Raw genomic sequence first — 26,619 nt, 5'->3', positions numbered from 1 at the left:
AGAATCTACCTCCCCATATAATGTTGAAGGAAAATCAATATAATGCTGTCACTAAAAAGCCATATAATGGTGTAACTATAAGGAATAAATAAAAGGCAGATATATATAACAGAAGAATATTTCCATAAGAATGCTCAGGCACAATCGCATTAGTGAAGCTGTCAAATTTTGCATCTAAATGTGGAGTCGATGTGGCTGCAACAGTGCCCGATACAGTCTTTTCGTGGGTCTTATCAGCAACTTAGTACCCAGGCAGCCCAAGGTTTCCAGGGAAAACTTCCCTCCTTATTGAGTTGAAAGATGGGGTAACACAAGCCACAAAGGCCTTGGGTACAACTAGCACCATATTCAGAGTGATTTTCCTCCCTGGCTCTCACCTTCTCCAGCTTCTACAGGGCCTTAACCCTCAGGAACATCTCTTTCAACTTTCGGGGGCACGAGCAGCCCTCTCAGGTCCTACCCTAATGCCTGTCTAGGCACTGGAAGGCAGTGCCACAGAGGGGCCTCTGTTCCTTCCCCTGGGGCCTCGGGCTTCCCAGGAACCCTCAGGGAAGGAGGCTGGGGGAGTGTTCCTTCCCTGGCTGCATCGCCTTGGGACACATAGCACCCAAGCTGCCTGGTTTGGTGCCTCCAAGCCCCTCAGGTCAGTGGTTTCTTAAGCTTCTGCCTGTCTGTCCACTCTCCCTGAGGCTCAGACCTGGGGAACCAGTCAGAGTAGCATCCCGGTTCCCCAGGCTCCAGGCACACCTTATTCTTAGCCTGCTGCATCCTAATCCTCTGCCGGCCCCAATCCTCCTGCCAATCAAATCCTGGCGGGATCCCCACTGATTCATCAGCCAGGCCTAGACAGGACAGAGTCCCTTCTTACTCTGAGCGCCCTGCACCATGAGTGAGAAGGACAAGCTCTCCTCCAGACAGTCCTTCACTGCTTTGAGACTGTCCTGGGATAATGACAAAGATTCTTCACTTGACCAAACTTTTGGTCAAGTTCCAGGCTCCTGAAACTTTTCCTAGGCCCACCTGTGCACTTCCTTGTAAAATCCAGTTTTAGCTAAGTCAGTTTAACCAGAACCCCTACTCTCGATATCTGATCACTCTCCATATTTGATCAGATTCATCACCCTTCACCATCCTTCAGGCGGTGTCTGATCTCTCCCTGCCTGCCTTCCGCAAGGATCCTGTTAGTCAGCTCAGCGAGAAACTCCTTTATCCCTGATGTTTCCTCTTAGTAATTTTCAGTCTCCTGACCCCCATCCTGCTTCTTGCCTATGAATGCCCACTCGCCAACGTTATATTTAGAATTGAGCCCAATTCTCCACAGAGGTGTCTTTACCCCTATTGCAATAGTCCTGAATAAAATCCGTTTTTACGGCTTTAACTACCATCCAGCTCTGGTTTTTCTTCGAAAATAATTCCACCCCTGTTGTCCCTCCTATCACGCTTCCATCTCTCACCACACACCACGGCCCTTGCAAAACAACGACAGCCGACAGCCACGGGCACTCAAAACACCAACACCAACACCGGCAGTGTACACAATGCACTGTGCGTTTCGATTTTTCCTAATCGTTGTAGCCTGACTACAACAATGACAATAGGGCGCCTGCTGTTTACAAAGCACTTTCTCAGTGAGTAGCACACGTCAAAAGAGAAGGAGGTGACTTAGAAATCCCAGCAAGAGTATGAGCAAATTACTTACCTTGTCTGAGACTGTTCCCTCATTTGTAAAATGGGAGAATCATGGCCCCCAACTTGGTTCTTGACACTTTAAGGAAATAGCGTGCGGAGAGCAGGAAGTGCTACACAGACATTGCTGGTTCCAAGAGCCAAGTTGCTGCGGCTCCAGATCCAAATCGGTTAGCTACTCAGTCAATGGCTTCTGATTGGAACAATTCTTTGAAAGTTATATTTTCTGGAGGTACCATTTTTACTGGGAAAAGCTAATGACACTGTTCAAGAAAAAACTGAACAGTTTAATTGCCTATAGTTCTACCACATTGACACAAGTTTTTAGTTTGTATGCTTCGCCTTCAACATAGATATCTATATTTGAGAGTGTTTTAATCATGCTTAGGAAGTTCTTTTCAAGCACGTACGGTCCCAAGGAACAAAAGAATCTCGAGGTACCAGAAAAACCTCAAGGCCTGAGCTGAAGGAAAAAGTCTGATTCTCAGATTACTCCACAAAGGAGGAGGTCATAGGATTGTGAGAGGAAGAGCAAAAGAGAGCAGCTGAACTTGGGTTGAAAGCGGCTGAACTTGGGCACAGCTCTGAGCACAGCACCCTCCTTCCTGCCTGGAGTCTGAGATGCTGAGAAAGGGGAGTTGGTTCTGGGCCTGGCTCTGGCAAGAGCTGAAGAGCTGGGGGTGTCCTCATGGTGCATCCCCAGCTGAAGGACTGCTGGGGAGCCCTAGAGCTGAGGGAGGGGCTGTGGAGCTTGCCCTGCCCCCAGCCACCTGGTAAAAGGAAACAGAAAAAGGAGAACCTGTTACAGTCACTTCCTTCTCTTCAAGCTCTTGGGACATCACTGATCAGCAGCTGCACGGAGGACAACCGCAGGCAAAGGGCCACCGTCTGGTAACACTAAGGTAACTTTAATTTTCACTCTTCTACCCTGGCATGAGGAATGAACTGAGGCTGTCTCATTTTTCTCCGGGGGGCAGCTGAAGTATACTCCTAGAGTGAGATGTCCCTTCACCTGTCCCATCCAAGGAATTCCCCTGACTAAACTGGGAACTGGTCTTAGTCTTAAAATTCGGAATTTTCAAAAACTGGGAGTTGTGTTCTAGAGGTGATAGACCTTGGTAAGACAACGGAGGACACCACTTTGCCCTGACTGGTAAATTTGTCCCCAGCCAACAGTATTTATAAATAGCCACTGTTTACAGGACACGGTGCTGGTTGTGTGAGGCGTTCCAAAGGCAGAAGTTACTGCGAACCGTCTATCCTCTTCACTCGGCTCACTGAGCCAAGGCAGCTTCCACTCAGGGGTTAGGCTTACAGAAGGAAAACAGGCTAGAAGCCACAGACCGGCGAGAATTGAAGACATGTTTCAGTCAGTTCTGCTGAGCTAGGTTTGTCTAACTGGAACTTTGTTTTGCCTCCTTGCTTTAACTACGGAGGAATGTGAGCCCACCTTTCGCGTCTTCCAGAGGGCCCTATCCTCGTCTCTGAAGCAGGCTCCCCAGAAATAGGTCAGCTGATGCTGACTCACACACCCTCACTTCCTGGCCTTTTGGAGCCCGGGCCTACATACGAAACCCGGCATTGTAAAGACACTTGGTACCTTTGGAGTTGAAGCTCTTCTTCCCTATGCCTGCATGGCTCTGCGTGCTCCTTTGAAAAGGAATGGCTGATGTGTGCACCTGGCTTTCTCTCTCCAGATTTAGCAGTGGCCACCATGGGTTCTGTGAATTCCCGAAGTCACAGGGCAGAAGCCCACGTGGTGATGATGGGTCTCGACTTGGCCGGCAAGACCACGCTCCTGTACAAACTGAAGGGTTACCAGCTGGTGAAGACCCTGCCCACGGTTGGCTTCAACGTGGAGCCTCTCGAAGCTCCAGGGCACATGTCCCTGACTCTCTGGGATGTCGGGGGACAGACTCAACTAAGGGCCAGCTGGAAGGACTACCTGGAAGGCACGGACATCCTCGTGTATGTGCTGGATAGCACAGACAAAGCTCGCTTGCCCGAGGCAGTGGCTGAGCTCACGGAAGTCCTGGCCCACCCCAGCATGGCCCGCGTCCCTTTCTTGGTGCTGGCCAACAAGCAGGAAGTGCCCGACGCTCTGCCGCTGGTTGAGATCAGAGACAGGCTGGGCCTGGAGAGGTTCCGCGACCGCCGCTGGGAGCTCCGGGCCTGCAGCGCCCTCACCGGCGCCGGGCTGCCCGAGGCCATGCAGAGCCTGCGGAGCCTCCTGAGATCCCGGCGTCACTGTGTCTCCAGGTGAGCGCAGTGGGGCAGCGAGCGCGGAAAGCAAGAGGGCTGGACGCGGACAGAGCGCCTTATCTTAGCTCCTATGAACTGGAAGAGCCATTCGTTCCTTGAGAATCTTAGGCTCGGTTTATCAAAGGAGAAATCCTTCTGTGCTTGGACAGAATGTTTTCTTCTCGGGACTTATCGTCACTGGTATTTATGTTGAAAATCAATTATTGTTTGAATAACGATACTTGAAGGGGAGAAAGTATCTCAACAAACTTCAACTCATTACCAAGTGTGGACCGAGCAATTGTAATAATAGGGCAGCGAGTAATTGTAGTAATAGAGCCTAATAATTAAGACCTAGGTTTGCAGAGGGAAAGAGGTTTCAAAATCAAGTCAGAATATCATCCAGACATGGTCTTATGAGTGACTTTCCCCGACAGTCCCTAAGTATGCGTCACGATCACTCTGAAAGCAAGCGGCCAACAAGCAAAACAGAGCGAGTGAGTCCGCGCCCACGAAACCTTAGGTTTAGAAGGTCACAGGGCCCTCGGCCTTGGGCGAAGAGCCAGGAGTTCTGACCTTCCCAAATTTGTCCTCTTCTCTGACCCCAATTAACCTTTCTCTGCCATTTTGTCATCTTGCGTTGGTCTTTTTCTAAACCCTTTATTTTTTTCCTTCTTGTACACATATCTTTCCTCAAAGATCAGATAAATCAATGATTTCATTCATTTATTCATTCACTTAATCAAAAAATACCTAGAGCATTGAATTTATGGCAAAAGGTACTGAACTTTTAACTATAGACCAGACCCTCTAATCGGGAGGTATAGATTTTGACAGCAATAAATCTCTCACGTTATCACTAGTAAATACTTCCTATAATCTGAGTGTTTTAATGGCAATACAACTTACATTCAGCACCAGCTCTCAGGTCAAACAGCTCTAAATGTTGGCTATTGCTTCCTATCCTGGGCTAATGTCAGCCTCCTTTAAGCTCCTAATGGTGGTTCTGCATTCTCTGGAGTGAGAAAATATAAACTGCCCCTCAGTCCCCCTCCAACATCTGGTACCTGCTATGTCCCTCTACCAAAATCTTCCCGTCCAGCGTCAGGTTAGGCTTGCCTAGTTCTCTTCACTACTTGTCAGTTGACGTGTTTCAAGACTTTCTGTGTGCGGACGACACAGGAAAGTACGAAGAGATGTGGACAAATGAGACAAGGCCTGTGACTTCATGGAGCTCTGGCTGGGGGAGCAGTGGGACCTAGATCACATGAAAGTGTGAAGATAGAGGCTCGATTCAGCAGCTGTTTCTTGAGCACTTACTGGGGCCAGGTTCTATGTTCAGTGCTTTATGTATAGTATCTCTAATTCTTCCAACTCAGCAAAGTAGGTATCATTCCCATCTTATATAATTAGAGACTGAGGCTTGACGAGGTTATGACTTGCTTGAGGCGCAGAGCTATTTAGCGACATATCTGGCATTCGAAACCAGATGTGTCTAGCCCTAATGATGCCTTCATTGTTTCACAATGTCAAGCTTCTAGAAGGTTTAAGATTCGCCTTCAGTCAGAAGAAGGAGACTGCTTGGAAGCCTGAGGGAGGGTGTCAGAAGGATAAGTAAGTCAGAGTGGCAGAAGTACCAGGTTGGGGTGAGGATAACCTGTTATAAACGGAAAAAAAAAAAACTGGAAAAAAAGTTAAGGTCCATATTTGGGGAAGGCTTGGACCTTTGTGATCCGGAGTCTGGCTTGGAAAAGCAAAACCATGGGACTTGACATTTAGGAGGATAACTTAGCGGAAGTGTGGTGTGGGGTAGATTAAAGAGAAGGAGGCTGCCGGGGATGGGAAGGCAGGGAGACCAGCTAAATGCCCACTGCAGTAATGGAGGAGAGGAGGGGAGATGAGGAAATTGAGAACCATTTGTAAGGGGAAAAGCCGAAGCAGGAATTTGAAGACAGATCAAGATTTTTGGGTCTACATGACAGGAAGGACTGGGATGAACTAAGAAGGTGGACACAGGAGAAACAGGCTGAGACAGAGACCAGACTGCTGGGTTCTGCTTTTGAAATGCTGGGTATAAATGCGTTTATAGCTCCTTTCAAATTGTTCCATCATCTGGAATCCTTGAGATACCAAGGACCCTGCTGGATGCACCTGCTGGTTCTCAGTCATGGAGACTCATTTCTTCACATGATTTGTCACTTTTTATTGTAGCTCATCTTCAGTAGAATTTGTTTTTTCTGTGTGACTCCCATGTGCTCTCAGGAACAGGGCTTCTATACAGAGTGGCTTCACATTAGTATCTACTAGGATCCTAGAGGTTGCAATTGTTTTAGACCAAATATTATGTTAATTTCTCTGCTTGGAGCTCATGGGCTTCGCAGGTAGTATAAATCTGGACTCTGCCTCAGTCAGGGCACAGGCCTTTAAGGGGCATCTCTTTGATGCACTTGCTTTTCTGCTGAGCTCAGGTCAAAAGTTTCTCTCCTCCAAGCAAGCCTAAGGTCACATCGCCCATTCCCATGCAGGTGTTATTACCCCAGCCCAGTCCCTAGAGCCTAAATCTGGCTCCTCTAAGATCCTCATGGACCCCAGGCTTCCAGCTCACACCCAACTGCTTTGGCTGTTGTTCCTCTCTTCATTTCCACCGCTTGAGGATTCTCTTTCTTTTGTGCAAGGACAGCATACATTAAAACAGATATTTATGCTGCTGCTGCTGCTGATGATGATAATGATGATTTTGATTACAGTTTACCCAACATTTGTATGACTCTATAATGGGAAAGGGTCTCCATCTTCCATGTTCCTGAATGTCCTGATTGTTTCGATATGTGGCAGGGAGCCTTCCTGAGGTGCTGGCAGGAAGGTGCTATGATGAGATCTATACTTAGGAAGATAATCTGGGCAAACAGCTGTGTTTGGGTGGAGACAGGATCCTGAAGGCAGAAGACAGGCTAGAGGATGACCGGGGTGTCTTGACTGATGAGCATACTCTTGGCACCACTGGTCTGAACGGACAGTTTATCACCGCAGCAACCGCATCCTGCTATGGGGATTCTTCTCCTTTCTCTTGACAATCACCTTCTCCAGCTGGGCTGGTCTCCTTTCCGTCACCAGGATGTAGCAGGCTCTTGCCCAGCTCCAAATGTGTGCTTCTCGCTGGGTGAGGCAGAGTGGACAAGGGGGTCAGCAGGTAGCTCTGAGTATGTGTCAGCAGTCCCAGATCCTTGAAGGCAGATGTGCTTAGTCTTAATAATTCCCAGAAAGTCTCCTTTCATCAATCATCCCCCCTCAGATAGGACTTGGGAAGGACAACCAAGCAAAATATAAGAACCACGTCCAGTTAGTACTGACGACCACTGTTTGCTGGTCTATCTCTTGCTGGGAGGGAACGAATGTCAAATCAGACAGGTAGAATTACCTGCAGTGAGTTCTAGGATGTGAACTCTACAGTCTCTGGGCGGAAGGTGGGATTTGAGAACCTCGGAGTCCCAAGGCAGCTTTGCCGACCGCGCAGCCTTCCGAGATATTTGCCTGTAGTGAGCGCGGGAACCCCACAGGATGCCAGGCCCTGTGACGTCCTCCTGAACAGGTGCTCTGTCCCTTCCACCTCCCAGGTCAGCTGAAGGGCCCTGTACTTACAGTACTAACCCTAACAGTGTCAGCATTCCTCCACTGTCACACAAATTTATGGAAGACACCACTGCTGTTCCTGGGCTTGGAATGTTTTCCTGAGGGTCTACTATTTAAGGACCCTCAGATCTCACCTCTGCAGGAGGCTTTCCCGTCCACTCCAGCTGTGTTTATCCTCCCTCAGAAATCCCCGTGGTGCTGACTGACGTGACTCACAAGGCTAGGGTGGCACTCCCTCCAAGAAGACCCAGCCCCCACTTTCCTAAACTGGGATGCTCCCACACGTTGGTGTGTGGTCTCCCCAAATACAGTGTAAATTCCAAAAGACGAGTGGCCATCTTTGCATCCATTAGGCCCTCCTGGGAAAATACGAGATACTGAGAATTGCTCATTAAATACATGGGCGGATAATGAATAACTGAGTAAAGCTATTGAACTGGTGTTTTGGCAGAGAGTCCCCAGGTCTTCTGAACTGTCCAGAATAAAATCCAAAAAAAACCAAAAAAACAAAAAACAAAAAAACAAAAAAACAAAAAACGAGAACACCAAGAGGCTTACTGGCTCGAAAGTCAAAATGGCAGCATAAACCTATACTTCAGGAATCCTCTGTAGTAAAAACAACAAAAAGTCATACGCACTCTTTCTAGAACATGTCATGTCCAGAAACTACCTTTGAGTCTGTGTGGGAGAGGGACTGCTGGAAGCGGACTGAGCACGGAGGGGCCGGCACAGGCGGGCGGGGTGTGGCGTGGGGCCCTTGGAAAGGTTGAGCCCCGCGAGGTGGGCAGCGACAGCTGACTCAGGGCCCAGAGCCAGTGCCCGGGACCAGGGTGAGGACGCTCTGCTGCGCCAGGCGGTGGCCTGGCTTTCCCCGCTCTGGGGCTCCCGTCCTCATTTCTGTTTCCACCCTGACACTGACGGCTCTGGAGGGAGGATGGGGCTTCATCCTTTTTCAGAACCTTCTCTGGAGACCACCAGGGAGCTAGCCTTGCCCTCCATGGAACAAGAGTGGCCTGCCTTTATGACTGGGAATTCTGTTCCCATTCCTGATTCCAACGAGAGCGTAGGGCAGCCCTCAACGACAGCTTTGGCCCTTGCCTCCCCACTAAAGCAGGCTGGAGCTCTCCAGGGACTGAAATTGGGAGGCAGGGGGCAGATGGAGTGGCTTCCATTTTGCTCTTCTGCTCATAAATACACATGTCCGAATACACATATGTATGTACACATGTATATGCATTACAGGGATACAACACAAGGAACCTAAGGAAAAAACAAATTTCGCGCTTTCTGTTTTATTTAGATTTGTTTTTTAAATGGTGTTCTTTTCACCCCAGGGGTATCTAGTTTTCTTTTTATTTATTTTTTCCTGCAAACACTGTGTACAGTAAGAATCGTTCTGCTTTGCAGAGCTGAATACCTCCTTTGAATAAGAGGTTGGGTTTCCGCCTTTCTGCCTCACTGGTTTTGAAGATTTTTGTCCTTCCCCTCTCGGTTGGAGTCAATCCTTTGGTGAAGGCAGGAAGCACAGGAGTTGAGTTTTGGCTTGGTCCTACTGAGTTTTGGTTTTCAGTTACGAGCCTTGCAGTTCCGCACACTCGCCTCCCACTGCTGGGGCTGGGGGTCGTTGTGTCCTCGAAAGTGAGCCAAGCCCCATCCTCAGCACGTGGGTGAGCTGGCACCTTGCTTTCCCTTCTCGTTCTCGAGCTCCCTAGCCCCAACCTCAGGCAGGCACTTTCCTCAGAACCAACGTGACTCACAAGGCTAGGGTGGCACTCCCTCCAAGAAGCCCCAGCCCCCGCTTTCCTACAAGTTTTTAGAAGTTGGACAGGAATGACAATATTATTCTGGTCTGTGTAACTTGTCCCGGAGCCTGGATCAAGATGGGAGAGTTCCCGAGTGAGCAGGAGGTGGAGATGCCAACCTTTGCTGCCACCTCTTGGGCCCGTGAGCACAGATACAGATTAAAATTAAGAGGCTTAATTCTTCCTATTGAAATAAAGGAAGAAATTTCTCCCCACTCCCTTTTCTTAGAGCATTTACTTTAGAAAATGGGTAAAATTTCTTTCCTCTGTCTCTTTTGGAATGAATACAAATCTTTTTAAAAGCTGCCTAACCCCTTTTTGCCCGCTTTAGGACTCAGAAATGCCTCTCAAGGACTTGGGAACCAACCCTTTGAAATGTAATCATCCAGCAAGATAGTGCCCCTGCCTCCCAGGCTCTGCAGGAGACTAGAAGGCCTAACTTGACAGCCTCTTTTGTCATGAAGATATGAGAAGTTTGTATTTCTTTAGGTTAAAGCCAATTAACTAACACAGATGGAGATCCCAATTACCAGGTGAGTCTAGGATGAACTTTGTGTGACAAATAGTGCTGTCAAATCCTCTGACTTGAGGACCTGCTATTGTTTATTTTGAGAACGCAGGTACCAGAGTTGCCTGGCTGCAGCCACGGGTAAGGCTCCTGTCTGTCTTTGCAATCTCAGCAGATTGCCTGTGATACGCGTCACATTCTGGTTTAACGTTTATTCAATAATAAAGTTGTTTTCTTTCTCTACTACCTTTGTAGTGAGATCTTCTGGGCAAGCGGGAAATTTGTTTTTAATTCTATTTCCCCAGAAGACCCCACTGGATTGGCTCTGTAAGCTTCGGAGTTGTGCACATGATTAGTAAAATCCTGTCATGAACCCTGAGTGCATCCTAGGTGGTTCCCTGAAGGCATCTAATTAGGAGTGATGAATTTCTGTCTGGCCTGCAGCACTCCATCCCTCAGGGCTGTGGGGACCTGTGATTGCCTCTGAATTTACTGAGATAAGTGTTTCTTGGTGCAATAAAGTGTGACCTCTGCATTCCCTTTCCACATGTAAAAGCACCAGCTCAGGAAAAACCAAACAATTTCAGATAGGAAAAAAGTCTTTTATTTTTACCTCATTGTCTTGATTTCCACTTCTCTGACACAGTCACCCACAAGGAAATTTGGTGATGTGGCTACAGATGATAACTATTTAAACATTCTCCACAAGGAATGGCATTGTTCTGTCTCTGATCTCAATCTAAAACCTGAATACTGGTCACCCCCTCCTCCCACCCACTGCAGTCTGGGACATGTGGATATGTCTGTGGCCTACTTCAAGCATGAAATTGCAAACTTAAATAAATTAAATCTCATAAAAGTACTTCGATTCCTCAAATAAAAGAAGGCGTCATGCTTATAAATTATCTCTAGATTATGAACATAACACCATATCATTTTGCAATTTTTATTCTACCTTTTTTTTGAATTCCACAAACTTCAATTTCATATGGCATTAAGTTTTGGCTTAACCAGGAGAAAGAATATAAAGAAATGTAAGAATACAAAGAAATGTACGATTTTCAGAGTTACGGAAATTCTTCCATGAGAGAATCACTACCGAGATGGAGATGCCACACACCCTCTGCTCAAATTGGTGCTGTCTAAACGCAGTTGAGTACACCGGCTTGGAGTCCGGCCTCGAAGTCAGGCAAAACTGAGTAGAACACCAGCTCTACTTTTTACCCACTCCGTGACCAGGGGCAAATTAACCCAACTAAGCCCCAGCTGCCTCATTTGCAGAATGAGAACAATAATAGGAGGTACCTCATGAAGTTCTCATGAGCATTCAGTGGGATATTTTTCTCATCCAGTCAGCTTGTATCTTTTGAGCACCTACTATATGCAAAGCACTGAGCTATGTGCAACAGCTGCAAAAATGAAGGAGATGCAAACACAGTCCCTGCCCTGGAACTTACGGTTTAGTTTTAAGAAGGGACAGCTATCAATATTAAGTTATGCTAAAGCATGTTAGAAATGCAAACGAAGCATAGAGTTCTGGGGGCCCGTGCTTTTCTTGCAGATCCCTTTCCCACCATCTGAACTCTCCAGACCCAGATCTGTTTGGGCGGCATGACCGGTGAGAGGGCGGAGAGGGCGGGAGTCCAGGGCTCAAGACGGCTCTTATGAATTCTTAAAGTCTGGACATTTACCCTCTAGCCTCCTCCCTGTTACAATTATTATCTCTATTCCAGTTTTCTCCTCTCGTTTCCCAGCCCAAAGCACTTTCAATGTGAGTACTCAAAGCCCAGACTCAGTATCTTCTTTAAGCACTTTAAATGCACCCTCCCCTTGCAAAGGCCAGCAGGCTGAATAAAGAGAACTGATTTCAAAAGACTGAAAATGGAATCCCACACTCAAATCTACTCCTCTCCAAAATTCTGCAATTCTAGGTGCATCCCTTGGACCTTAATTTTTAAAATAAAATGCCCCAAGAGGAAGGGCAGCAGGGAGAGTTATTTGCACTAAATTTAAAGTGAATGAATTTTCAGGATGGTTTTTGTTAAGGAGGCAACGCTGAAAGTTGAGAACAACTAAAAGAAAATGGGGGTGCCGCGAAGAGGGAAAGGGTTGGAACTTCGCAACTTTGCCCGAGGCGACAACGAATGTGGGCCACATCTCTCTCATTGCCCGCACAGCAAGGACCCGCTGTCTGCAGAAAGGAGGCCCGGGAGGGAAGATCAGGTGTGTGGGACTGCCACCTTCTCTAGGCACTTGAGCAGGGAATTTTAACAATCTGGCCTCTCCTTCCTCTCACCCTCCCATGTCAGCCCAGTGTCTTCATTAGAGGTCGGCCCCCCAGGGCGCAGAGCAGGTAGACAAGTTGGGAGAATGGATCCAGGGCCAGGTGGGGAACGGCAGATGGAAAATGAGCATCCAGAGGTCTTTATTACTGCTCTTCAGTAGAGAGCGCTTGCTGATGTCCAAGGGATAACCAGCCGGAAGGTAGCTTCAGCCTTTTACTGGAAAAGCCACCTTTTCCTCAGTTGCATCTTTTTCTTCAAGTGAGGCTTGCCCTAGTGTGGAGTGACAACATTATGACCCAGGCAGAACCGAGGATCGCAAACTTCCATCAGCCTGGTCTTACCTGGGGTGGGGGGAATTCGTTCTGTTAAAACAGCATTCCAAACTCTTCAAGCAAGTCGCTGACAAAGGCCCCCCTTCGACCACTGTGAAGAGAAGATCAAGTTCTCCGGGATGATCAGATGATCCCCCTGAATCAAGAGGTCTGGGCGGCACGCCAGAAGACTGCCGGTTGTTTTGGTCTGACATAGCCATGGGTCACGAGGTTCTTACACAAGCTTCTGGATGGCCCTGCCTTCAGCCCTTTCTGCCCCTCAGCCAGTGATGATGACTCAGGAGATTTCGGAATGGAGCTCAAGAAACACTGGACTAGCAGGTTTATCCTGAAATAATTTTCAGGCATTTTCTAGATATCACATCAGCAGCTGATTCCAGACCTGTCTAAGACACTGGACACCACTGCCAGGCTCTGCCCCGAGGTGTCGCCGTGAGTTCAGGCCGGAGTATGAGTACCTGAAGGGAGCTGTCGGGAGGAACAAGGAAAGAACGTCACTGAGTCTTGTGGCTTCATGTTGCGAAATGCGCACATACATGTAACTCTACAATCTCCCAAAACCTCACTAGAGAGATAGCAAAGGATTAAAAAAAAAAAAAAAAAAAATGGCCAAACACCACAAGGACAAAGAAAGCAGAAGGCCTGAGTGTATTAACTCACAGAGTCCCTAACAATGCTAGCGTTTGCACCCTGATTTTGGAGATGAAGCACAGAGAAGTTAAATAAACTTGTCCCAGGTCACACGGCCAAGCTTGAATGTCTGCAGAAGTATGGCAGAGAGACCATGCACTGTACAGCCCCACAGTGATAAGCAAGCCCTCCCCCAATCCCATGAGATTGAAGGACTTGGAATATCAAGGAGCTCCAAAGTGGGACTGAAAACAGAATTGGTAAAAAGTCTGTATGGAGATATAATCCTTTAGATGCCTTTGCTGTTTCACTCAGGCCAAGCAACTGCCTTTCTGCATCCTGGCAGAAGACTGTCAGTTTACTCTCTGGAGGAATTACTCAGTTGAGGATGGGGTGAGGCCTCTGTGAAAACAGGAGAATTCAGTGAAAGTCTGTGAACTGACTGGCGAGGCTGCTCAGACCCCTCCCCACTCAGCTCCCGTGCACTGGCAGTGAGGCACAATACCTCAGGCAGAGACTGGGAGTACCTCTCTAGGGATTCTGACCAGCTGGAGAGAAGACGTAGGACATTGACATTTGAAGATGTCCGCCGATGAAACAGTTGGCTCCCCATTGATGAGCCCTGCCTACATACTCACTCTAACAGATTTTTGGTATCTTCTTCTTTTCGATTTATTATTAGGGGAGATGAAAAAAAAAATTCTTAAGTTCTACAATTGTTAATATCTTACAATATTTGTTTTATCTTTATATATATGTGCACATATATTATTTTCTTGAATCATTTGAAAATGAGTTACAGAGATTGATATTTCGGTCATACACATTTCAGTATCTTGAGCCTAAGAATAAGGAAACTTGTCCTACATAATGCAAATCCATTATCCCACCTAAGAAGATTTAAAATAATTACCTAATATAGTCTAATATTCAATGTATATTCAATTTTTCCCACTGTATTGAATGATATTGCATTTGGTCATTATGTCTATTTTCCTTCCTAGAATAATCCTCCTTTTGTTTTCCTGCGAAGCTGACTTTTTGAAGGGATCAGGCCATTTAACCGAAAGAGGATTTCACATAGGATTTGTCTGATTGTTTCCCTGTGGTGTCGTTTAACTTGTCCCTGTGTCTCTTGTGAATCCTGTACACTGGAAGTTAGATCTAAAGGCACAACTAGATTCAGATCAGACGTTTTTGGCAAGACACGCGGGTGAGGTTTTCTACATCATACTACATCATATCAGGAGACAACATCTGCATAATTTACTAGTAGTGAAGTAAAGTTTGATGCCTTGGTAAAGGCAATGACTGCTGGATCTCTCCCCTGTAAAGGTACACTCTTCCCTTCACAGGCGACTATGGATCATACCTGGCACAGTGTGAATATCTTATGTGATGCTTCACTCAAATATGAACAGAAAATAAAGGATGACAGGACCTCTGAGAAAAAGCCTCCAACATGAAAGAGAGAAGAAAACAAATGGGAAAAAAAGCACTCAGAAGAAAGAAAGATCATTGCAGGAACCAAAGATTTCTAAATATTCTTAGAAATCAGAGAAGATATCACAATCATAAGGCAAGACTGTTATTTTTAGAAAACAGGAAAGAGCTCTTGGAAACCTACACTGAAAAATCTGATGCAAAGTTGAAAGATAAAGTAGAAATAAAATCTCTGGAAAAGTAGAACAAAAAGATAAAAGATGAAAAAAAATAAAAATCAGAAGTAAGAAGAAGGATGAGGAGAAGGATGAGGAGAAGGATGAGGAGAAGGATGAGGAGAAGGAGGAGGAGGAGGAGGAGAAAGAGAAGAAGAAGGGGAGGAGAGGACAGGGAGGAGGAGAAGAGAGAAAGAAGGAAAGAAAGAAAGAGAGAGAAAGAAGGAAGGAAGGAAGGAAGGAAGGAAGGAAGGAAGGAAGGAAGGAAGGAAGGAAGGAAGGAAGGATAGAGGAAGGTGAATTACCAGACTAATACAACACGAACATTTCCAAGAACATATGACTGTCCAGCTTGAAGGGGTCTATGGAGTGCCCAATACAAATGCATATTATAAAGATAAATACAAAAACACTACATTGTGAAATTTCAGAACATCCTAAAAGAGAAAAATAGGTCACATACAAAGGATCAAGAGTCCGAACAGCATTAAACTTCTTATTAGCAATACTGAAATCTAAAATAATAGAGCAAAGCCTTTGAAATTTTGAGGGTATTATAGTACAATTTTGAACAACAAAATTGTACTATAATACCTAGAATAAAATGACTATCTATGAGTCCATGCTGATATAAATAAATGAATGACTAAATAAATGGAGAAGGGACAGCTCTCTCTTACAAAAGAATTCCATTAATAAGTGTCAAAGAAATGAGGGAAATGGAAAAATCATCATTAAGAAAATTATAGTAATAATTGTAGGCAGTATTTGCCAATGGATGCTAAAGTTAGTGGATGAGTGTTTGAGAATAAATAGTGTTTGAGAATGAATAGTCTTAAACTATGTCCGCCAACATTTTTATTAATAATAAAAGGAAAAATTACAACCTCACAGCAGAGAAACCTGGCATAAAGTGCTTAGCCAGGTGATCAGAACGAAAACTGCCAGTAATAAGTCGTACCACCTCCATGTGCCCTGAGAAGATGTGCTAAGAAGGGCACATCTCCTCTGTGGTATTCTTGCCAAAATTCTAGAACCTCACTCAGTGTCATCATGAGAAAACATCAGACAAATCCAAAATGAGGGATATTCAAAATAATAAATTATTCAAAACTGCCAGGATCATGAAAGACAAAGGAAGACTGAGGAGCTGCTCCAGATTCGAGGAGACTAAGAAGACTCAACAACTAAATATAACGTTGATCCTAGACTGGATCCTGGAAAAATAAAATGACATTCCTGGAAAAACAGGCGACATCTGAAGTCTGTAATTTGGTTAATAGCAGTGCCCCAAAGCCAGTTTCTTAGTTTTGATCATTGTCCTATGGCCATGTAAGGTGCTAGCATTAGGGAAGGCCAGGTAAAGGCATTAGATGGAGCTCGGTTATGTTTTTGCAACTTTTCTGTAAGTCTAATATTGTTTCAACATAAAAAGTAAAAAGAAAAAATTTCGAGGGACAATTATTTCCAACATAGAATTTTATGTTCAATGAAACACTCAATCATGAGGATAGAATAATGACATTTTCAGAAATATGAGGACTCACACACTCTTTACGAGGGAGCTACTGGCCTTCATGCTCCCTCGAAAGAATAAACCAAGATGGAGGCACGAGATCCTGGCAACGCAGAATTCAACATCAGAGGGAAGCAAAGGAATTTTCAGAACAACCTCTATGTAGAGACCTCCAGAGCAACCACAACAGATGGGAGCAAGAAACAAACATTTTTTCCTTTCATTTTTTTTTTCTTTCTGTTTTACTTTCAGAAGTTTCTCTGGACTGCTAGGTTCCCTGTAGCATCTTTTTAACAAAATGCTGCTGTCAGCAATTGGCAGAAAAACCCTTTAGCTCTTTCCTGTGTACCACAGGTGAGCATGGAGGTGTTATTGGCCCTAATTCTTCACTCCTTCCTCCATCCACACCCCTGCCATGGCCTCATCACGAATGGATTGTCCTTCCTGATAGATTTTGGGAGTGGCCACATGATTTTCTTTGGCCCATGGGTTGCTAGCAGATGAGGCGCAGCCGGGGTTTGAAATGTGCCTATACACTGGGGCTCACTCTGGTCTATCTCTGCCGTCGCCATTAGAAAACAAACTTTGGGTGGCCTGCTGTCTGAGGATTGGATGAGACACATGTAGAACACAGCTACCAAGGCGGTCCAGAGCTCCCAGCCATGGCGGCCTGAGCAGAGGTACCAGATGAGCCCAGCCCTGATCAGCCAAACCCCACGTGACACACAGAGCTCTGAAGACAAATGCTTGTTGCTGCATGTCACTGAGAAGATTTCTGTGGGGTTTTTTATCCTCTCAGCACTAGCTGACTCATACAGGCACTAAACACTGGAAACTGTGGATCTACTGTTTTATATGAAGATTTCACAGGTTTATAAAAAGGTGCTCAGGGATGGCATCCCAAGTACAAATGAGGAAAATAGTTTGAATCTCTAATAATTTATGAGCTAAGGAGAAGAGATTTTACCTCAGAAGGGGGTAGTAGGTGGCAAAAAATGTCCTGCTTTACTTAGCGTATGCTTTGAACTTTATATTGAAGAGAGTCCGACACCGACAGGGGCACATCAAGGGCATACGCACCCCTGGGTGCCGAGGGAGAGAGTGTGGTGACAATGGCTACTTCCCAGCTCTCAGCTGTGCGAGACTGCATATTAGACCCCCTAGACTCCCTGACCTCCCAGTTTCGCAAGTTCCTAAGAGGTGTCCCTGGCCATAAGACTCTTTCCCCTCTTGCGGGTGTTTGATTGATCCTAACTTAACATGAATGCACCGATCAGATGCTGTGCTGAGTGCAGGTTTTAGTGAAGGGTGAGGAGCAGGCAGTGGGTTCTAGAAGCCAGAGATCCCGGAATGGATTCAGTGCAGACTCCTGTGTGGTGGTGATCAAAGGGGAAAGCGTCACGAAACAGAGGGGAAAATTCGGCTGACCTGGGCAGGACCCACTGGAACTTCATCACCCCGGCCCTGTAAGAAAGCACCCCCTTCATGCCTGCGGTGTTGGCTCTGCTTCGAACAGGGCTGCCCGGTGGGAGAGACTCCCCAAAGCTTGAGTGCCTGATGGTGTGGACAGAAGGGAAATCTGGAAGGACAGATAGATTCAAGTGCTATGGTTCGCAAACTTGTTTGGATTTAAGAAATAAGTGGAATAATATATTCTCAGAATGCCAGCCAGAACGGCCAGGGACTGAAGTCTTCTAAATCGGGAATAAGGCTGTGGTGGACTGAATATAAGGCTCCTCCCAGGCCAGGGCACCCCAAGCAGACATCCGGGGGCATGGGATGAGGAACTGGACGGGACAGAAGCAGGGAGAAACAAAGAGATGGCTGTCTCGCGGTCCAGTGGGCTCCCAGCCTCCGGGTGGGCTGCACCCTCAGGGTGTTGATCTGGGTAGGGACATGGAAGGTGGATATGAAGTCACAGAGGAATCCGCTCTCCCCTGCTGCTCCGAAAATGGCTCAGGAACCAGGCAAACTGGAACATGGCAGAAGCCGGGGCTGAGTGGGATTAGGACTGGGGAGATGGGCCAGGCAGGGCTGGCTCATGACGAGATGAGTTCAGGTTCACTTTCAGGAGGGGTCAGCGTCCAAGAAGATGCCATCTGGGGTGGAATGCAGCCACGAGCCGAGGCAGCTGACGGCTATCGCAGGGCGGCTGTGGCCTGGTTTGGGCCAGTGCTTCCTAAAGTGGGATCTGTGAAACACTGGTTCTGAAGAATGCAAAGAGCTGTTGACCTGAAATGAGGGTTCTAAGACCAACAAGCTTGGGAAATGCTGGGTTTAATAAAATTAAACAGGTTTCTCCACTTCCGGACATCTCAGAGCCCTTAACATGATGATGGAAACAGCCAATCTCTAAGGCATGGCAGGCGGGGACATGGTATAGTTTTTGATCATGACCATGGAACCTTTTCTACCCAGAACATAACATCAAACTAGTGAACTGCTGACAACGCTTTCCAGCGTAGGAGGTGGGAGTCAGTTGGGGGATAAACAGGAAAAGGATCTGGTTCCTTTTGTGTAGACACATCACCACCACTGCCAAGCCCTTCTTCACTGGCTGGGTCTATTTAGGCTTTCAGAGCCAAGAGGAAAATGAACTGAGGGTTGAGACAGACTCTGCCCCTGTGGGAAACTGAAGTGCTACCTAAACAAAGAAGTATATGCAGAGGTCCGATTATAAGCTACCTAGCACCCATCGAAGAGGCTGGGGCCGAGCGGCCCCACAGATCCATGGTGTGTTCACGGCCAACGCGAAACCGAGATCAAACCTGTCCACTAGCTGGAGAACTCGAGGTGCATAGTGGCGTGCCTTACCAGGGTTGGCTCCGGAGAGAAGAGGGGCAGCCGAGGACAAGCCCAGGGAGTTCGGCCCAGTCGGCTGGGTGAAATGCAAGAGCCGACAATTTAAAACCACAGCCACCTCCAACTCCCTCACTGCGGGAAGATCAGTCGCTTCACTTTCCCAATTTCTCCAGGTCGCTAGTGGTGCTGACGCTGTTCCATCCAGCTGCTAACAACAACTCTTCTTTCCTGAAGCACAAGAGGAACGTTTCCTTAGAAAGGAAACAAAGGAATGAAGGATGCCAAGGACAAGGACTCTCAAAACACTGATGACGCCAAATACCTGCAGTGTGAAAGTAACTCAAATCTGGTGTCAGACAGCTGCCTGACAAAGCTTCTGGGTGCACAGGCTTTTTAATTCTTACCTTTTTTTCTCTCTCTCTGATGTGCCTGCCCAGAAGGCCCGGGTTTCAGCCAGTTGTGCTCTGGGCCCGAGCACCTGGCATGTTTAATAGCTGGTCCTGTGATCGTCTCTCATCAAGAGGCAGTAGCATGTTGTACATTCAGGACCCGCCCAAAGCTAAATAAATGTGTGAGCTTTTATCCGGACCAGGTAAGAACAGCTTGTGTGTTGAACGTGTGCTCATCCTCACACACAGATGTGCCGAGGACCACGATTCCACCTCTGTGCAAGGAGCCTGAGGACTTAGAGGTCTTGCCCCGAATGCCACCACTCAGGAGTGGCAGAAGTGCGTTCGTGGTCAGCCCTGTTTGGTGGCAAAGTGGAGACAGCCCAGCTTCAGGTTCTGCCACGTGCGTCCCCTGTGGCATCAGGCAGTCCCTCGCCTTTCTTTGCCACATTCTTTGTGGCAGGAAGATGATAACCACTGTCCACAGAGCACATGGGGTCATTGTGAGGGCCAGAAAACACGACAAACTGAAAAGTGCTTTGAAGTGGAATGACTAAATGCAGGGCGTTGATACCATCCAGTCCTTTCCTTGGTTATCAAACAACTTGGCATTCCAAAGGTCCCACTTTCTCTCGCTGGTACAACCTGACTAGGGAAAAAGAAGAAGGCAGACAGACACGAGAAGATGTACATGGTGTTTAAGGTGGGGATCCCTGTACCAAGAGCCAGAAAGCCCATGGGACGTTAGGAAAGAGATTTCACAATTAAGAGACTTTGAACTTGAACCTCGGGAAAGCTGACTCCCACAGACCTTACAGCCCCCACCTCCACCCAACCCTTCTCCTAAAGGCTCCAGACACTAAAAATACCCTAGCCACCTGCTGCCCAGAGAGGCAGTAAATCACTAGCCATTGAGCACCAGAATCCAGGCCAGGTCTGACCTAACACGGCCGATCGCAGCTGACAAGGGTCTAACAGGGTAAGTTCATTTCCTTCCACCCAGGAAGCAGGGGCAGCACTGAAGGTGCTAACAGGGTGTGGGGTGTTTGGAGCGGAAGGTGTCACAGGAGGGAAGGAGGCTTCCTGGGGAAGGGCAGTGCCTCCTGTGGTGACAGGCCACCGCTTTATTATCTAGAGTAAGATCATCTCATCAGAATCCAAGGACGGCCACTCAACTGCTGTCCTATTACCCCAGGGCCACCAGATGTCACTGTTACAGAGAGCACGAATATTTGTGATCAGATCCTGGGACGGGCATGGACACAGTTCAACCCGTGCGGGCTCAGGGCACCCGGAGGATGTTTCCTGTTTCCAGTTCTTACTAATTAGATCGATCAGCCCCAGGTACTGAAATCAGTCCGATTCACAAAATGGAACCAAGAAATGCCCCAAATCTGTTCCCTTTACTTTCAACGCAATGCTGTGGATCAGAAATGAGGGGTTGAAGCAGAAAGCGTCATTTCTTTTTCACTAAATGCATCAACGAACCCATTTGTTGGGGACAAGAAGTAGTGTGTTGTGTTGTAGTGTTGCTCAAATTTGAAAAAGTGGGGACCCCTGAGAGCATGTTCTCCACTTTGTCACTCCGCCCCCTGGAAATATCACTGTATTATAAGTGAACTATTGTCACCTGACCACTGGGTCCAACCAGCAAAAATACTAACAGGACAATACAAAGCACAAAGTCAAGCAATGAATTTGAGAGGCTACTCGAGCATAATAAATAGGCCCAGATGACCAGAAAAGTGCTTAGGTTAAATTCTTTTGGTCATTAAAAAAATCCACAAAACTGAATAATTTTCACAATTCGTAGGCTCCTGGGAATATGTCTAACACTGTTGGAATAGATAGAGCACATTTTTTGGTCACCGAAGAGCTGTGTGGCCTTGGGCAGGTGATTAAACCCCTCTGAGCTTTAGGCTCCTTGTGTATAAACCGGACCTCTCCAAGGCCCCTTTGAGTAATATAAGATGCTAGGGTTCTAAAGTGGCCCTGAGAGACTCCTGTAAGTAGGGAAGGTAGATGTTAAAAATGACAATACAAAGCCACATAAAGTCACTTAAGTGACAGGACAGGGCTGGAAGAATTCGAAGTCCTTCTCTTCTGACTCCCAGGAGACTGAGGGACGTCTCCAGGAAGGGAAGGGATTGGACACCTAGAACATAACACTGTAGAACTCTGAGCACAGCTGATCGCTCTTGAAGAGTTGGGAAGTAACTAATCAAATATTTTAAGATGCCAACTTGGTTTGTGTCAACACAAGCATCTAAGAAAACTGGTTTCCAAAAATAAATAACTGCTACCCATCACCCACTATAAGCGCGTGAATGTCTCAGGAATGGTGGCGTGTTCCATAATGCGATCTGCAGCCGGTTCGTGAGTACATGCAGAACTGCTACTTCATGGATGGTTAGTTTAGGGCGAGGGAGAGAGAGAAAAAGGAAGGGGAGTTAAAGTCCTTCTTCAAGTGTTAAAGTCTCTCCACCTGTTAATATATGCACAGACAGAGTGTGAAGAATAGAAACTGTATAGTGGTTCCCTCTGACAATACTGGGGTAATTATTGTTATGTTTTTTTTTTTATTATCTGGATTTTCCATTTTTCAGCACTTGCCATGTATCAATGTATAACACAATGAACACATGTCCATTGTATAATACATTTTTAAATGCATATACATTAAAGGAAGGGTAACACATCAACCATTATCAGTTATCAACATCTTAATGTTAATTAATGGATGCGATTTGTTTCCCACAGTAAAGTGGTGGGAAATGGATTCTGTTAGCTCTGGGTTCTGCTTAGGTGTCAAGGCAGTGGAAATGGGGGAGAAAAGGTGTAGAGATTCTCCAAAGACAACGGGTAAAGGAAGCCTGCCTCCCGCGCAGCTATTGTCCACTTACAGGTAGGCCTGCCAGGCCCTACTATTACCTTGCGGGCACTGAATTAAAATGAAGGACAGTGAAGGTTAATCTTTCTTATTCAAGGCTTTGCCCAATTATTCTCCTTATCAATTATTTATCTTTAGATCCAAACTCCAGCTTTTATAACAAACAAGCAAAAAAGGGCTCGTGATTTTACTAATAATTTTAAAAGAAAGACAAATAATTTTCCTCCAAAGATTTGCAATTTGGTTTCCATCAAGCCTTTCATTGACAGAGTTTTATTTTACAATTTCATATTGCAATCTGTGGACTTTTCCTGGACCCCTGGTTCTAGTCTAGCCTTCAGGAGTTGTAGATCTGACATATTTAAACACAAAAACACTTTATTGTTTAGACTCTGATTTTAGATAGGTTATGCTGATATTTGCCTCAATATTATCTGGGAAGAATTTATAAAGAAAATTTACAGTGTAAACAATACTGGGAAGGGGAAGACTGTTTACGGGAACCTAGTTACCTTCAGTATAAGCAGTTCATAACCTATTGCAAATCATTTGTGTAGTCACCAAAATATGCCTCTCCTGCCAGCTCCTAGGCAGCAAATGGGATAGAATGTGGGGAGGGAAAGATGAAAAATACTAACGCAAATGATCCCTACGGTCCCAGGCAAAATTTAGACTTTTATAATAAATTGAACTATCTCCTCCAAGTAGTTGGAGATATTGAAGCTTGAAGAGAGCAACATTGAAGACAGTGACTTACTGTGTTGAAGATGCCATCAATTATAAGATGTATCATATTTTTGAAAGAAAAAAAACATTGCTAACTAAACTATGACACATCAACTGTAAGATGCATTCTCATTTTTAAAATGTTAAAATGTGGGGGGAATAGCTATCTTAGAATTAAGGAAATCTAGTATTATCTATCTCACATCACCCCCGCCTCCCAGACAGCTTCTATTCAGTGACCTGTTAGACTTTCATATGGGGAAATCTAGCCTTCTCCCAACTCTCTCAATAGTGAAAACCTTTAGGTCTGTCCTTACTTGGCAGAGCATCTGTACTCCAAGTTTCTGTTTGAGTCTACAGTCCCCATTTCTCTCTCAATCGACACTCAGCAAGAGCTTAGTTGAGAGACACCATGTTTTCAGGACTACCAGCAGGATACGCAGCCCACCCATTTTTCTCTACTGTTTACCCTTGGAATGAGCCAGCTCAGCAGAGAGCAAAGTACTGGAAACAACTAGGTAATCCCTCATGGAGAGGCTTTTACAGACTCTCTCTGGCATCCCGCAGCCCATGCACCAAGGACACTGTTAGAAACAGCCTGAATTGTACTGAATCTGTCATCAAGGACACAGTGTCCTCTTTGTGAGGGCCCACAGATGATACTTTTCAGGTCTTTATGTCATAAATAATAATAATAATAAAAGCTTTACAGAAAAGCACACCATTCGTAAGCGTACAACTGGATCACATATTATAGCTACCACTGAAAAAAAAAAAAAAAACATTACCAGGATTACAGAAGCCCCATCATGTCTTCTCCCCATTGCTACACTCACCCTCTTCCTCAATGGCAGCCTCTGTCCTGATTTCTAACACCATAGTTTCATCTGTTTTTGATCCTTCCACAAATGGAGTCATACAATATTTATTCTTTTAGTCTGTCTTCTTTCACTTATCATTATGTCTATGAAATTCATCCATGTTGGTATGGTCCCTCATGTGTATACCACAATGTATTCATGTAAGTTGTTTCCGGTTCGGGGTTATGAATGAATAACGTGGCCATTCTGGTGCACATAGTAAGCTGTTATGTGAAGTATGTATCCAAGAGTGAAATCGCTGGGTTATAGGGCGATGCATGTTCAGTTTTAATAGTTTTTTCAAAAACAGTTTTCCACTTTGTGTGCCCACCAGCAGTGTATGAGAATTCCAGTTGTCTCACACCTTCACCAACACTCATTGCTGTTAGTCTATTTTTAAAAACTTATTTAAGACCTTTGCTAACAGGTGCTTATAGTTTGTTGACTTTTTTTTTTTGAAAAAAAATCAAGTTGTAAACTTTTATAACAAATTAAAAATGAAGTGTTCAAAAACCTCAACTTGACCAGATATGCAACAATTTAAAAAACCTTTAAAGGTGTATTGAGAAAAACCAGGCTTTTTTAAAATACACATTTGTCATTACCGTGCTGCACTGATAATGCAAATAGTTCTCGTTATCTGGTCAACAGACAAAGTGCAAGCAGTAAAGGTCTTCAGCTCCAATCTTTTGTTCATTTCTTATTGCTGGACCTTCATATTTATTTCTTCTTGTTGGACGACTAAACCTGGTGATGATAGAGACTGGTAAGCGGGCATTTACTCAGTTCCGCCCTGCTCAGCCTCTGAGCAGAATTCTCAGCTGGTGGTGGTCGGCTGCTTTTGTCTCTGCCATCCAGTGGTTTAGGAGTTTCTGGACATCTGCATCAGTAACTGAAGTTATGGCGGTACCGACGCTGAAGTGGCTGCTGACCTTGGGTCTCATCTCCTTGATTTTCCTTGTGTTCTTCGTGGCTGTCTGTGGTGAGGAGGCCCCCACAGAATCAAGGTCTATAGCCGCGTTGCTTACTTTGTCTCACTGGTCTACCTCTGCACCCCGGCCGCCAGCACCCTGCATCGCTTCTCCCTGCAGAGTCGAGACCCATAGGGTCTCCGCCATTAGTGAGGTAGGAACTGTCGCCTGTGGTAGGGCTGGCGCTGTTGGGCCTGGCCTTCGGAGGGCTCTCGGATCCCTCATCATCTCCCCCATTCTCACGCTCTGGTAGTTCTGCTGGTGATTGCGTGGCTCCCGCAAGTGGGCAGTGTGTCTCGTGGTTGCAGTCTGCTGCACATTGATGCCTGCGCTGGAACGCCACCGGGGCCAGTGACGTTTGCCGCCTCTGCACCCTTTTCTCCTCCAACATCAAACTCCACAATTAAAGGTACTTCCTGGGGTCATCCTCCTTCAAGACAGTTTGGTGCACAACTGTATCTGCCTTGGTGTCGTTCCTGGTGATGAAACCACATCCCTTTCTTACACTGAACCGTTTTACTGTTCCCACAACTGCTGCCGGTGGTGGCGGGCTTGGCGTCTGGCCGCGCTGGGCGCTGGGCGCTGGGCGCGGGGCGGAGGCGGAGGTGGCGGCCGGTCCCGGCCAGAGCTCCTGGCTGCGGTGAGGTGACTGCGCGCCGGGCTGCTCAGGGCTCTCCAGGGGCAGCGCTCTGCTCCTGCTACACACAGATCCTGTCAGTCCCTTTCTTTGTAGTCATTTTGATGAGTGCGTAGTAACATATTATTGCGGCTTTAATTATCATTTCGTAGTAACATATTATTGCGGCTTTAATTATCATTTCCCAAATTCCCATTTCAATATTCTCTTTTGTGAAGTATTTATTCAAATATTTTGTCAACTTTTCTATTAGTATATGTTTTTCTAACCGATTTACATTAATTCTTAAACGATGTGGGATGGATCTCTTGTCAGTTACATGAACTGCATATGTCTTCTACCTTGTGGCTTCTTTTTTTACTCTCTTAATGGTGGCTTTTGATGAACAGAAATACTAAATTTTAATGTAGTCAAACTTACTGCAGCTTTTTGTATCCCTTTTAAGAATATATTCTTCTATATTTTTCGTAAAGTTTGCCTTTCATGTTAAAATGAACAATTCACCTGGAATTGTTATTGTGCAAGGTGTGAGGTAAGGTTCAACATTCATTTTCTTCCCTTTCCTCATTGCTCTGCAATGGTACCTTTGCCATAAATTCAATGTCCACATATGAGAAGGCCTGTTTTTGGACTCTCTAGCCTGTTCCATTGGTCTATTTGACTATTCCTCTGCCAATCCTACATTGCCTTAATTACTGTAGCTTTATTTAAAACTTTTTAAAACTTCTATTTTAATTGGTAGCAGGTTTAATTTTAATCTTATGAATACTGACTGAATTGTGCTTTCTTCTCTGGTGTTCCACAAAACACCCTCGCTCGTTCAAGTGGTCTGGTAAATATGTTGGGAAACGTTGAGTTAATCTAGTTTCTTTATTGCAGGACTTCTACAGCCTTTAATGTGCTAATATAATATCCCTCAAACTTACTTCGCTACGCTTATTCAATATTCAACTACTGTTGTCAGGTATCACTCAGGATTCAAGTGTAGAAAACAGCAATTACTCTAGGTGTTTAAGCAGGAACATTAATACAGGGACATAGATGCCTACAAAATCA

At 45.8% G+C, this 26,619-nt stretch overlaps 1 protein-coding gene and 1 pseudogene across 2 annotated transcripts; one reads left to right on the top strand and one right to left on the bottom strand.

The window, feature by feature from the left end:
• Nucleotides 1-2,353: 2,353 nt before the first annotated feature.
• Nucleotides 2,354-10,110, top strand: ARL11 (ADP ribosylation factor like GTPase 11). 2 transcript variants are annotated; one of them, XM_016143106.2, is made up of 2 exons: nucleotides 2,354-2,588; nucleotides 3,384-10,110. In XM_016143106.2, exon 2 carries the CDS (start codon nucleotides 3,401-3,403, stop codon nucleotides 3,947-3,949), a length of 549 nt encoding a protein of 182 aa, XP_015998592.2. In that variant the 5' UTR covers nucleotides 2,354-2,588; nucleotides 3,384-3,400; the 3' UTR covers nucleotides 3,950-10,110. The 2 variants fall into 2 exon arrangements, with proteins under 2 accessions (XP_015998592.2, XP_015998591.2); XM_016143105.2 differs by having other exon boundaries at nucleotides 2,361-2,588; nucleotides 2,889-10,110.
• A 7,287-nt stretch (nucleotides 10,111-17,397) lies between these two features.
• On the bottom strand, nucleotides 17,398-26,212 carry LOC118609298 (annotated as a pseudogene).
• Between the last annotated feature and the right edge of the window lie 407 nt (nucleotides 26,213-26,619).

The sequence above is a fragment of the Rousettus aegyptiacus genome, unplaced genomic scaffold (genome assembly GCF_014176215.1).
Source record: "Rousettus aegyptiacus isolate mRouAeg1 unplaced genomic scaffold, mRouAeg1.p scaffold_m13_p_11, whole genome shotgun sequence".
Lineage (NCBI taxonomy): Eukaryota > Metazoa > Chordata > Mammalia > Chiroptera > Pteropodidae > Rousettus > Rousettus aegyptiacus.
This window is presented reverse-complemented; position numbering and strand designations above follow the sequence as displayed.